Below are 13,856 nucleotides of genomic sequence, written 5' to 3'. Positions count from 1 at the left end.
TGAAGTGAGAACCATAATGCTGGTCCAATTACAAGATAATAATGACTCATCTGGTCTATGAAGGTCGCGAAGTGTGTGCCTCGTAGAAAGGCATTAGTTCAACCTGTGCTCATTTGGCAAAGATGGACTCTATACTGAGTAATTCTGAAAAACTATCATCTTCGCGTTGTGAAAAACAAAAACACCTCATACCAAAAAGCCATATGTAATAATTTAATTGCTACATGCATACTATACAGAAGTTTACATCAACATCATAAGCGTAAAAAAGAAAAATACTGAACAAGTCACAGATCAAATAATGCTCATACGTGTTTCAAGGATCACCAGATTGTAGTGACGTAAGTACATGTTAAAATCAAATACAAAGTATTTGTAAGATATATTTTAAATCACACAGACAAAATGACCATCATTTGTTATCAAATGTTGATGCATCTCAACATTATCAGCCAGTCCAGCAGTGATGGTTCAATTATTTTCCTTTACAACTTTTTATTTTAATTTGCGGCCTTTCCCCGACAGAAATGGGGTGAAACTCACACAATGCTCTTAAATGAGATGGCGGCACAAACAAGACTTGTACTGACATCCTTCATTTCTTTTCAATTGGCACTGCCGTAAAAAAAAATTCACATTACAAAATCCTTCAAATGAGTTATTATCGCTTTATGGCATCAGCTTTGCTTATTTTTAGCGATATACAATCATGTTTATCCTTCAAGGAACCGAGGAAGAACAGTGTCGTTTTGGGGTTGCAATTGAAGCCGATTCAACACTATTAATTTCGACTCATGATGTCAAGCACGACAAACAAAAATACAGCATTCTTATGACTGTTACGACACAATGTGGCTCAGGGTTAGCATTTCTTAAGATGACTTCCATGTAAAATTTCCTTCTGCTTCTGGCAAGTGCGTTGACAAAAAAAGGCATTCATAATTGCCCCGCATTGGTAACACATCCTTGTCCTATCAGATCAGTTGTTCTTTTTTTGCCGCTCAGAACAGCACGTCTTCATTGGTGATGAGCATTTCGACCACCAGCCTTTGGAAGCGGATGTCATTTAGTGCTGTCATGGCGTCCAAGTCAGGCGACCTCATTAACGTGGGTCCAAAGACGATTCCGAGATTCTCGCTGGACATGAGGTTCTCCTTCTCAAACCGGGTTACCCTAAAAGAAGAGAAACAAAGCTCATCTATTTGAATAAATATGGTACTCATTTAGTTTGGAAGTTTCCAAAGACGAACAACAATACAGTGGTACCTCTTTATACGAGCACCTCTACACCCAAGAATTTCCCTCACCAGTTTTTTTTTTTAAAGAAAAATTTTGCATGTTACGAAAGAAAATCCAGTTCACGAGCAGTCCCAGTGGCTACCACTAGAGACGGCTCACAGCTCGTGTTAACCGCTGTCAGTTCGGTCCGTGCCCTTGGTTAAGCCTGTAGAGTACCTGTACTCACCAGTACCTTTGTTTTGATCACATTTCTTTCTCCTTTTTGTGACCTTAGCTATAAGTTCCAGGAACGGAAACTGTAAGGTGTCTGATATAAAAAGGAGAATGATAACAATTTAAGCGAAACAAGAAATTATAGAAAAACATGAGCGCGGTGTTCGTGTGAGTGACAAAGGTGTACAGTTGGGAAGCAGCGAGTGCTGATCACAAAGCCACAGAAGAATTTGCGCAGCGCTTCACTGCAATAATTTCTGATGAAGGTTATATTCCTGTTGCAAAACAAAGGAAATGAGATGAACCACAGAAGCTGGCATCTACAAAGGAGATTAGAGAGGTGCCTGCTAGGTAGGAGGAAGTTGCATCCATCATAAGTGGGAACTGGCAATGTGACAGCATTCAGTAAATGAAACTTGCCTTAGGCATTTCCGTAATGTTTTGAACGAGAGGCAGAAACAAATCACCATGGATACGTTTTTCATAAGACCTGTAGAAAGTGATAGCGTTGAGAGTGCAGCTAAAAGGGCAAAAGAAAGTGATGAATGAAAACTGAATCAGGCAAAAAAAAAATTTGTGCTGTAAACATTTTTGGTGCGTTTACGTTCATTGAAAGTGACAGTAACTTTTAGTGTACAGTAAGTGCTGACCTATCACCAAAAGTCCTGGTGCCTCACTCCTCCCGCAAACCCCCCCCCCCACTCCTGCACCTCACACATAACCTGTCTAAGGGCGACTTAAGTTCCTCCATGGTAAGTTCTCATAATAAACTCACATTTTATTATGTTAATATCTTGCTGTATTTCTTATGTTTAATTACTACTTGAATGTGTTTTTAGTGATCAGGAGGGTGTGTTTTATAGATATTTTGGGTCACCTTTGATCTTTTTGAGAGGTTGGAAATTAAAATAGTTTTTTAATTATTTCATATCAGGAAAATTCGCTCGTTACACGAGCAACGAGCACGATCCTGGAATGGATTAATATCATAGGTAAAGGAACCACTGTATTTGATTCAAGTGTCATCATGTTGAGATTAATTGATGCAATATATAATTCTTCATGAGTGTTTCATAAAGCAAAACCTTAATTCTAACCACTTAGTGATCATGTTAACCTAATAAATGCGTTAGTTCGGTACCTCTTGAGGTGCGCCATAAGGTACCGCAAAGACTCGCAGTGTGCCGGCGGCAGGAGCATCAAAGCCTCGTGGAGAGATTCCAGGCGCTTTTCTGGGTCATTGACTTCTGCAATGGGAACGGAAGAAACCACATAAAGACATGAAATGTGTCATTGTGCCGCCATCTTCACGGCACCTACTTGCGGACTCCATGAAGCGAGGATAGGCATCGTATGTGATGAGGGGAATGGGAAGCTCCCTGAAGTAGAGCTTGAGCGCACCAGTGATAATGTTGATGTCTTCATAAACGTTTGAGGAAATATCCGCTTTCTCACCATCTATGGAGCCAATGCAGTGTCGGAGAGGGCAACGATCGTGAAGTTTAATTGAAAAGTGTTACCTCTATCGAACGCCAGCTTGACATCTTCGACTAGCTCGCTAAAGCCTGATATTCTGTACAGACCCTCTGACTGGAGACCTGGATAAAAGCAGGAGGCCCATTCAAAGGAATGATTGACACAAAGCTCTATTTAATGGGCGCTTGACACCACCCACCTCTGGCTTCAATTTCCTGGATGCACATGTCGACTACCATGGGCCTTTTGGTGTTGTGCGCTTTGACAAGTGTAGTGAGATCGCAGCTGTACACTTTCTTAACATGACGCAGATCTGGCTGGCAGTCGTTGGGCACGACCTTTGAGCACTGCTTGTGGACGTTCAACCCGCAGTCTGAGACGTACAAGGAGTTACTATTTATATGTACACTTTCAAACATTGAAAATCTTATTTTAGAATGGATACCTTTTTTGTAGTAGTATTTAAAAGGGACACTGTGTAATATTTGACCACTAGATATCGCTGAATTGTGTGGTGCAACTAAAAACAAATGCTATAAAGCGAAAGGAAGATTAAACTCCAGGTACTCAAAGTTACCCAACCGTACCATTTTTCTTCTCATAATTTTGCCCAGCCTATCACAACGTTTTTGTTTTTGGGCATACCCTTGCAGCAAAATGTTGGACAATAATGTCAGCTCCCTTAAGATGAGCCTTAAGCTATGCGAAATAAATACAAATTTCTTGACCTGCAAGTATTACAAAAAAGGACATTTATACGATAGTTCGTGTATTTCTGATCATTACTCAAATCAATAGTTTTTTTAAGGATTTTTTACCATTACGAGGTGCAAAATAATACACAATGTGCACTTTTCAAGTCAAAAGTGGTTCTTAGACGAAGCAAAACGTCACATCAAACCTTCTGTTACTGCAAAAGTTCAAAATATGGCACAAATAGACCATGAATACCCAAGGAACAATAAAAATGATCAATTCAAAAATTAGCATTCTTTCTTATTAACCTAGTTTTCAGAACAGTGGTGCATTTCTTCCCATTTTTTACTTGCATAGAAAAATACGGAATATTTGTATTATTTGGTAGTACTATGTGTGTATGCCTTTTTGATTAATTCCTTTGTTGCGGTGTGCGTTTGGCCCTTTTGAGATTTTACAGTCTTTGCCTTGTGAGTTCTCCTTAACATCTTCATGCCTCCCTTGTTTACTCAGGCTAGTGCAGTATGGCCACAGCTAGAGGTGGCCATCCTTTTAGAATTTCCAGCAGTTGGCAATCTAAATTCAGCACAGATTTACACCCAATGAGCATTGCTACCGAAGCAGCCAACAATCACTGGTTAAAAGTTACGTTCAAAACACTAGCATTAGCAGCTCCTAATGGCGATGTAGGCATTAGCCCCCACTCAATACATGCGAAAGGTGTGAATACAGACCGAGGCTCACTCGACAGTGCTTATTTGTCTGCAAAATATCGAACCGTCTAAAAATAAAACCTAATTGGTTGGTAATTGTCAAGTAAATCCTATTTTTACCATTATTTCTATGAGTAATTAAAATCCGAATAGCAAAATATATGATACCTGCAGCTCTATTGTGTAGTATATCAGATGCAGCAATTTTGTTATGGCAGCAGCATTTTTTTTAAAATGACCACATACCAGCACAACATACGTTAAATAACCATAAGTAATAATTATGTCCTTATAAACAAAAGAAAAGCATCGTATTATACATTTTAATTATTTGATAGAAATCATTTTTTAATGATTTTTTATTTTTTTTAGTGTTATTATTACTTAAACCTAAAAAAGTACAGTGAGAATTATATATTTGGTTAAAAATGAAAAAAGTTAAACAATATTTCTCAGTATGTCTAAGTAATATTAGCTACCCTTACGAAAAAAATGCACTCTTACCCGTGAATAGTGCTTAATTTTATGCCTACATGTTTGTCAAGTCATGAATTAATTGCCTTACAGTGTTCGTAGATTTTAGCTCTACATAGAATATATTTTATAAATGTGAAATATAAACTTGTTTTTGTCCGAAATGATATGTTAGTATGACTTGCAAATTCATATTGCCATCTACTAGGTGCACAGCCATGTATTACCTGCGCACTTGACTCCTTGAGCGATGAGCCCCCACATAAAATTAGCGCAGTACTCACACCAGTGAGGGCCACGGAATGTATGTACCTGATGATCGAGGCACACGGTAAAATTAACAATAATCCCACACAAACGTGTACTCGTACGCGGTTCTTACCTTAAAGTTGTGATCCTTTTCATATTTGGGAATCATGTCACTTTCCCGCAGCGTGGCCCGCCGGACCAATGACGTGAGCTGCAAAATGGCAAAAGACGCTAGTTTACACGGAACGCGGACTTTGTTGACCCAGGTCCCAGTCTTTGCACTTGTGTCTATGGTTTTGCCAGCAACGGGCAGATGAAAAGCTGAGCCACTAAAACTGTAAGAGGCGGCAGACATAGAACCCTTCTGACATGCCCGTTTCTCCCCTCGTTTGCCTGATTGCTTTTTACCTCTCCTCACAAAATGAGCCTTGCCGTTTGGCATTTTGGGATCTGTACTTTAAACTGCGATGCCAGCAAAAATGAAGTTTTGGCAGTTCGTACAGCAAATTGAAGAAGGTTGTAGAGTTCAAACAAAACTTCAATGTGAAAACGGCTCGTATAGATATCTTCTCGAAGTTAGGGAGCCAAAATTGTCTGTGTCCTGTTGGTGCCGCTTAAGAAAACACAGCCAAATAATCCAGAAATTGGCCTGAGAATCTCCAAATATATCCAAGGTATCTTCTAAATGCTTCAGACCAAACTGGCAATACATCTCTCACTCTGCAGACTCCAATCCACACGAGTGATCGTGCGCTAATACGCTGCTACAGTGAGAAAGTGAGGGAGGAAGGATGAGCTGGACTAAACAGGTCACACTCAAAAAGAACAACCAATAATAGCTAGGTCATATTTATTGTTATTTAATACCAGAATGGTTGTTGGAGATCAGGTTAACACACATTTCTTGTTCTGGTGCATGATACATTAATGTTGTATTTCATATGCTCTTTTCCACAATTACAAAAGTGCTAGGTATATTGCATTTCACAAAATGTGTCAGGAAACTGCTGATGTAGTTAAAATCACTTAATACTGACCATCTTCACCCTCTCCTCAGTGTTGTGGTCATTTTTGATGGGAGCAGGACCATCAGGGACCTCCATGCTGTGTGGTAAATGTTTTTTCAGTGTGGGTTCCTGGTTCAGTGTAGTGTAGCCTACATGCTCATAGATAGGGTTTATGGTCATCTTGGCGATGTACTCAGCTGCCTAAAAGAAGTCAAATGTTTAAATTATTTGGGCTGCTAGGATGACTAGGTAATGACAGCTGCCCACTGAGAGTTCACCTTGGTCTCAATGTAAAGTGTGATGAGGCCGTCTGTGACCAGGTCATGGATGGACTCGAACCTCTTCTCTCCCACAAAGTGCTTCCCATCATGGTAAAGACGGAAGTTTCTCGTTTGGCTCCCAAATCTAAATGGGGATGTTGGACAAAAAAACATCTACAGACAAAGAGTAGACATATTGTTTCAAAAAAATAAAATCAAATCACCATAGTTAGCGTTTTATATTAACCTTAAATGAAATAGGAATATATATATATATTATATATATATAAAATTTGGACTATAAGCCACGACTTTTATCCCAAGATCCAACCCTGCAGCTTATGCAATGATGCTGCTAATTTATGCTTTTTTTCTAATGGAAGCCAGGGGCTCCCAGGCAGTAAAGGTAAGAGTGAGACAGGTGGAACATATGTGTCGGAGGAAGACACAAGTTTAATGTTACTTTGTGCATGAATAAAACTAGCATGACCAGACCCTCATCATGGAAAATGTGTCAATCTAAAGGGGAGCACTACATACCATACTGGGAAGAGTGATCGTAAAGTTTCTCTTATGAGTATATTTTAAAATGGTCATAGAATATTGAATCCCAAGAGTGTAAGCTTTCCAATCATATGTGGCATGACATATTTCAGTAATTGGGTGACATCATACAGAGATATATGTGTTTATCAAAAGTTTAGAGGCTCACCGGCGGGCTGTAAAGGGTTAAGGTACTGTATATTAATAAAACTCTTTCTGTGTACCGTCTTTTTTTGTAAATATCTAATGTTTCAATGTGGGCACATGCGGCTTATAATTAGGTGCGCCTTATAGTCCGAAATTTACGGTGTGTGTGTGTGTGTGTGTATATATTATATATTACACACACAGGTTAAATGTTAGATGTTGCTGTATTGTGCAACCAAAAATGAATATTAACAAAGCACAAGGAAGAAAAAAAAACAGAGACTCATGATGATTATCTATTTTTTTGCCCAGCTTTTCAAAAGGTTTGTCACAGCAGGACGGCAGGTAATTCTGTCAGCTCCTGCTTGGTGAGGCTAATGTCATGTAAAATAAATGCAAATTTCTTAAAAGAAATGCATGTTTGTATGATTCTTTCAGTGCTTATTATTTCGATCAATTTTGTTTTCAACTTAATGACGTTTTTTACCACTAGGAGGCACTATATTATACATTCTTTCCCTTTAAGTTACACTCAAATGACAGCAGAGGGTTAATTTTAAAGGAGACCTTGTACCCCTTTTTTTTCTTATCTTTATTGTTGCATGCCCTCAAGCTGCATCTTCCAAGATAGAAGCGGGCCCATACAGACCCACACAGTTTAAATCGCAATAATTTATGCTCAATCAACCTACTCTTGGCTGTCCATGGGAAAATCATTCTCTCTCCAGAATCACTTTTACTAAGGTTAAAAAAATACAAACTGTGACAGGAGCTAAAGTGGGACGCTTTTCTAGGCCTTTGTGGATTGACACTAAAAGACTATTAACCCAAAATCAAACTATTCATTCACCGAGTGGTATTTATGGAAGGTAATTATAACCACACTGGGCACAAGGGAGCGGAAGTGCGCAGGTGGAAGTCTGCTATGTGTATATAATGCGATCACAAAACCAAACGGTGCTCCACTTTGGCTCAAAGTCAATCTAATACGTCTGCCTTGATGATTTGCATCTTTTATACCAATTACTTAAAATACGACATAAAGCTTTTATGTTCCTACCTCAGGGCAAGCGTATATGTGCCCGGCTGCCTCTGACTCTCTCGAATGAGGTAGCTGCCTTCAGCCTGACTGAGAAGATGGTCAGCTTCCTCTCTAGAAATCATCCCATGGTACCTAAACACAATAAAAATCATTTGTCTGTGTGCAACAATTTTGACAACAAAGACATATTAAATAAACCACTTACTCTCTTCCGTAGTATTTTGGTCGATTGTCAACCTGCAGGAGAAGTGCACATTTTCAACAATCATAAGTAAAGTACAGCAAAAAAATTAATCCACCCACAAGCAAAATTAATATTACTCGTGATATGGAACATCATGGGAGTTAGTGTATGTGTGGGATCAGAGCATAGGAGTCAAAAAAAAGCAAAGCACTATGTTATGTTGTCGTCAACACTTGTGATGTCAATTTACTGATTCTCTACTGACATACTTGTGCAATGTTACATAAGGGTAAGTAATGATTATTAATTGGATGACTCTGGGACGCATCACATTTTTCTTAACCTAATTCAACCAAATACTAGGGCCAACATTTTGTCAAGGACAGAATTAAAACATCGAAAAACAATGTAAACAAAAGAATGACAAACGACATGAATTCAAAATCCTGATTTAAAAAAAAAACGCGCAGTGGTTAGCGCGTGTGCGGCACAGTTATGACGTCGTGGGAACCTCCTGCGTGGGTTCAAATCCAGCTCCCGGCCTTACTGTGCGGAGTTTGTATGTTCTCCCCGTGCTTGCGCGGGTTTCCTCCGGGCACTCCGGTTTCCTCCCACATTCCAAAAAAAACATGCGTTTCAGGTGAATTGGCCGGTCCAAATTGTCCCTAGGTGTGAATGAGCGAGTGAGTTGTCTGTCCCTGTGTGCCCTGCGATTGGCTGGCAACCAGTTCAGGGTGTCCCCTGCCCACTGCCCGATGATTGCTGGGACGGGCTCCAGCACCCCCGCGACCCTACTGAGGATAAGCGGTGCAGCAGATGAGATGAGATGAGAACATCATTAGAACCTCACCTCACAGGTGCAGGTCAATCGACGTGGGTGTGGTGCCTCCTGCTGGAGCTGGTACACTTTAACAGGAAGAAACATGCTTGCAAATTTTGAACAGGAATGGAAACAATCACATGAAAGCTGAACACAAAAAACAAACACAACAACAAAAGCTTTATCAATACTTACAGTAGGACTTCCATACTGGCGGTCTGTATTCATCATGATCTGGCAACAATAAAACAATAAAAAGGTTATAATAATAATACATTTTATTTCAAAGCGCTTCACAGGTCGCTGTCAACAGATTATAAAACTACAATCAAACTCGAATACAACAAACAAGGGCTACTGGGTGGTTGGCACGCAGCTCCACAGTGCGGAGGTCTAGGGACAACAAACAAGGAATACATACAAAAATAAAAACAGTACAGTTAAAAAAAGGGAGGGAGCATATGTGAAGCAGTTTTATAATTGGTGGGCAAGTTGGAAGAGATGAGTTTTTAGTCTGGATTTGAAGATAGACAGGGAAATAGAATTTCTGAGGTCAGGTGATGAGGAGTCCCAGAGATCGGGAGCAGAGAGCTGAGATGGGCAATGAGTACAGTGAGATGGAGGGAGGAGGAAGATCTGAGGGTGTAGCATGGTGTGGCAATATGAAGGCGGTCAGAAAAGAAGGTTGGGGCAAGGTTATGGATGGCCTTATAGGTGTATAGTACAGAAAAATTATTTGGGCGATTCTTTGTTGATGGGGTCCAGTGCTGTTGTTGAAAGACAGGGGTGATGTGGTGACAAGATGGGTTTTTGGTTATAATGCAGGCAGCCTAGTTCTGGACCAGCTGCACTTTATGAAAAGACTTTAGAGGTAGGCCGTAGAGGAGGGAATTACAATAGTCAAGGTGGAAGGTGACAAGGCTATAAACGAGGACGGCAGTAGTGTGGAGGTGAGGGAGGGGCGAAAAGATGATGGAGTGCAAGTGAAAATATGTGGACCGGGAGATTTTATTAGAGAGTGGAACGACAGTGTGCTGTCGAGGATGAAAACAAGACTCTTGACCTGAGGAAAAGGAACTAAGGAACCGTCAATGGAGAGAGAGAAGGTGTGAACTTTAGAGAGGTTGGATTTGGTGCTATCGAGAAGGAATTCAGTTTTTTGCCGTCTAATTTTAAGAGGTTGATGTTGAACCATGATTTTATTTTAGATAGGCAGGAGGCGAAGGAAGAGGGGGGAAGTGTGGAGTTTGGTTTGGAGGAATTGTAGAATTAGGTGTCAACAAATAAGCAGTAGAAGGCAATGTTGAATTTACGAAAGATATGGCCTAGGGGGATAAGGTAGTTTGTGAGGAAAAGGGGCCCCAATGGAGCATATTGAAGTTGAACTGTCAGAACTGTTTTTTGTTTTTTCAGAATCGGCAAGATGGCAGATGTTTTGAGGGCAGAGGGGACAATACCGGTGCAAAGTGAGGAATGGATAATAGCTGAGATTAAGGGGAAGCAGAGAATAGAGCTATGATTTGACCAGAGATGAGGAAATAGGGTCCAGGAGACACGTGGAGGGCTTGGATACTTCAGCGGAACTGGGAAGATGAAACAGTTTACTGTAGAGGAATGGTTCCGGTGTCGAGAGAGAAGGGTGAGGAGAGGAGTGGGAGGATAGTGCTTGTTCTTTAATCGAAGAAACACATAAAAAAGTTTCAAGAAGGAGTTCTTTCTCATTTTTAAGATTCCATCTATGGTAAATTTGGTTTATTGGACATGAAAGGCTCATATTTATTTGTTATATATATATATTCAATATATTTAAAAAGATTTAAAGCTGCCGAATGGGCACCAGTAAAGGAGAGCTCTCATGCAGAATAAGAGAAGTGTCGAGTACTTTTCAGATGCATTGAATTTAAGAGGTAACTAATATAGGTGGACATTACAGTTTCCACAATGCTGGTGAGATTCAGATAAAGGCACGCTGCTGTCACTTAAATGGATTTAAACATTTGCACACAATCCAATTTGACTTACCTTAATTTCTTTTGAGAACAATTTACAGACTGTTATAAAAAAAAACAAACTAAGATGGAACTGGTTTCCTAAGAGTTCACTATACAGGTACATGACAGAGAAAAACCCCATCCTATATGCATTGTTCGCGGGTTGAATGATGCACATAGACGACAATCATTGTAATAACCTGAATAAAGCTGCACAATAACACCAGATTCAGCTTACCAAACACATTGAGGGCCATGATGATCCTATGGTAAGGTGACGATTATTGTGAACAAGAAAAAAATCACATCCGTAATTCAGTCCTGAAGACCCTGCAGATACAAATTAAAATAAGCAGTGCACAAAAGTGAATGAATTGCATACTTAGCCGGCTTAACAACATACGAGCCAGCAGCATCTCATGTTATACGACACGCTAACCTTAGCAGGTTTTTTACTTTTATTGGCAAGCTAATTCGCCAATTGATGCAATAAAAAGGCGAACTACGCGGATGCTGTTTTTGCATTAAAATTGCAATTGTTTTTTTACCAAATTAACGTGTTTCTCGTTGTGGCGGTTAGCTAATTAAACGTTGTACAGTACTCACACACTAGCATCAATTCACAATGTGGTCGCCATCTTGCTAGGTCACGTGAACCGTCTCGCCCTCTCCCGCTGTCTGTGGTAACTATGGTAACGGACCTTGCCCAGGGGCTGGGGAAAGTAGTATTTTCCCATAATGCCTTGTGCCATTTCATGAGCGTTGAGGCAAATTGGCTCCCGTGTTGTACATAATATTCCGTCTCTTTTGTATTCTCATCTTTTTGTTTTTATTATATACCCCTGTAATTTATTTGTTTGTTTTACTGATAGCAGGACAGTCCCAACCAGTGTAAAGAGTTTTTTTTAACGAAAAAAATAAAATAAATAAATAAATACTGATCGATATATATCCACCCATCCATCCATTATCTGCACCGCTTATCCTCAGTAGGGTCGCGGGGGTGATGGAGCTCATTCCCGCTATCTTCGGGCAGTGGGCAGGGGAGACCCTGAACTGGTTGCCAGCAAGTCGCAGGGCATACGGAGACAGACAACTCCCTTACTCATTCACACCTAGGGACAATTTGGACCGGCCAATTAACCTGACATGCATGTTTTTGGAATGTGGGAGGAAACCGTAATACCCGGAGGAAACCCCTGCAATATATATTACATGCGAGTGAATACACGCCTGCTTGCGGTTTTCTTTTATTCTAGGATTAATATGGTGAAAGTAAGAAAAAGACTGTCTGAAATGCAGTCCAAATCCCAACCCAAACCCCAAAAATTTGAAAATTAATTTCACGTACATGCACATGCAACAAAAGGAGCTTGACAGAGGCTCCAGTAATGATTTCAGCCAGAACATGGTGTCAGCAAGTACATACCTGTCAATCTGTACGTTTTTGCCGTACAAAGTACATTTATTATGCATTTTAAGACGTTTACGACGTACAAGAAAATCTGTACGGAAAAACGCAAATTTGTCAATTATGGGTACCATCCGGTATACACTGACTATCACGAAACGGCAAATCAATCAAGTCAAACGAGTTCACTGCGGTAGCCTCTATCTCAGTATCGTTTTTTTTTGTCGCAAACGAAGCAAGCGGTTTGATGCTACTGTGCGCATGTGACTGCTGCCTGGGGATTTCCCACCATGCATCATTCCGTGGTAGTTGTGTAGTGAAAGGAAGTCCGTCTCTTTTTACAGAACCGGCTTTTTTGGCTCAACTCATTAAAGAGATCGGCTCTCAAACGGCTCACTTGCTTTGATGCATTATATTACGAATTACCAATTTGTATAAAGAAGTTAAGAAAAAAAGTAAGTATAAAAGGAGAAAATGAAAAAAGACAGGTTATCCCTTTAATCAGTATATTGCCAACAATAATTAAATGCAAAAAATGAATTAATAATTTGAATAAGAAAATTCTACTTAAATATATTTGCATGTATTTTTCCTTCTATAGTGAACGTCCAAGCTACTTAATTTTTGAACTTTTTTTTATAATAAACATCATTAATGTCAAGCAACTCAGTGTCTCACAACTAAATTTTTATTAACAATATATATGATATAAGGGCAGCACGGCGGCGCAGTGGTTAGCGCGTGTGCGGCACAGTTCTAAGGTCTCGGGAATCTCCTGTGTGGGTTCAAATCCAGCTACCGGACTTACTGTGCAGAGTTTGTATGTTCTCCCCGTGCTTGTTTCCTCCGGGCACTCCGGTTTCCTCCCACATTCCAAAGACATGCATTTCAGGTGGATTGGCTGGTCCAAATTCTCCCTAGGTGTGAATGAGCGAGCGAGTTGTCTGTCCCTGTGTGCCCTGCGATTGGCTGGCAACCAGTTCAGAGTGTTTTCCTTCTATAGTGAACGTCCAAGCTACTTATTTTTTGAACTTTTTTTTATAATAAACCTCATTAACATCCCCTGCCCACTGCCCGATGATTGCTGGGATGGGCTCCAGCACCCCCGCGACCCTACTGAGGATAAGCGGTGCAGCTAATGAGATGAGAGATGAGATATATGATATAACGAAACACGTGTACAATATACCATGTTAAACTACATAAATAAACAAAAACAAAAAAATCTGGTGTAAGATTATTTTGTATTTTGTAAGGGAAAATACGACAGTTTGTAAGGGCATGGAGCCGTGGAGGTTGACAGGTATGGCAAGTAGAATATTTTGAAGTTACAGACACCACCTTTAAGTACACTACAAACGACACACCCGACCTTGAACTTAAAGAAGAAG

General features: G+C 40.1%; 1 protein-coding gene across 2 annotated transcripts; it reads right to left on the bottom strand.

The window, feature by feature from the left end:
- Nucleotides 1-199: 199 nt before the first annotated feature.
- Nucleotides 200-11,778, bottom strand: LOC148369215 (N-chimaerin). Of its 2 annotated transcripts, none has more exons than XM_088331154.1 (15): nucleotides 11,661-11,778; nucleotides 11,293-11,384; nucleotides 9,259-9,297; nucleotides 9,094-9,149; nucleotides 8,265-8,296; nucleotides 8,078-8,191; nucleotides 6,346-6,472; nucleotides 6,098-6,268; nucleotides 5,194-5,271; nucleotides 5,039-5,123; nucleotides 3,128-3,301; nucleotides 2,973-3,050; nucleotides 2,773-2,910; nucleotides 2,594-2,699; nucleotides 200-1,173 (listed from the first exon to the last, which is right to left on the bottom strand). In XM_088331154.1, exons 2-15 carry the CDS (start codon nucleotides 11,309-11,311, stop codon nucleotides 1,002-1,004), a joined length of 1,389 nt encoding a protein of 462 aa, XP_088187280.1. In that variant the 5' UTR covers nucleotides 11,312-11,384; nucleotides 11,661-11,778; the 3' UTR covers nucleotides 200-1,001. The 2 variants fall into 2 exon arrangements, with proteins under 2 accessions (XP_088187280.1, XP_088187281.1); XM_088331155.1 differs by having other exon boundaries at nucleotides 11,603-11,678.
- Nucleotides 11,779-13,856: the final 2,078 nt, after the last annotated feature.

The sequence above is a fragment of the Urocampus carinirostris genome, chromosome 3, assembly GCF_059441175.1.
Source record: "Urocampus carinirostris isolate Australia breed hairy pipefish chromosome 3, RoL_Ucar_1.0, whole genome shotgun sequence".
Classification (NCBI taxonomy): domain Eukaryota; kingdom Metazoa; phylum Chordata; class Actinopteri; order Syngnathiformes; family Syngnathidae; genus Urocampus; species Urocampus carinirostris.
Note: the sequence above shows the minus strand (reverse complement) of the source record. Positions and strands in the feature narration are given on the sequence as shown.

Coding starts and splice junctions, on each gene's coding strand:
- LOC148369215 (XM_088331154.1), bottom strand. Junction 6,473..8,077: donor ACATATACGCTTGCCCTGAG/GTAGGAACATAA, acceptor ATCCCCATTTAG/ATTTGGGAGCCAAACGAGAA. Junction 5,124..5,193: donor AAAAGGATCACAACTTTAAG/GTAAGAACCGCG, acceptor CTCGATCATCAG/GTACATACATTCCGTGGCCC.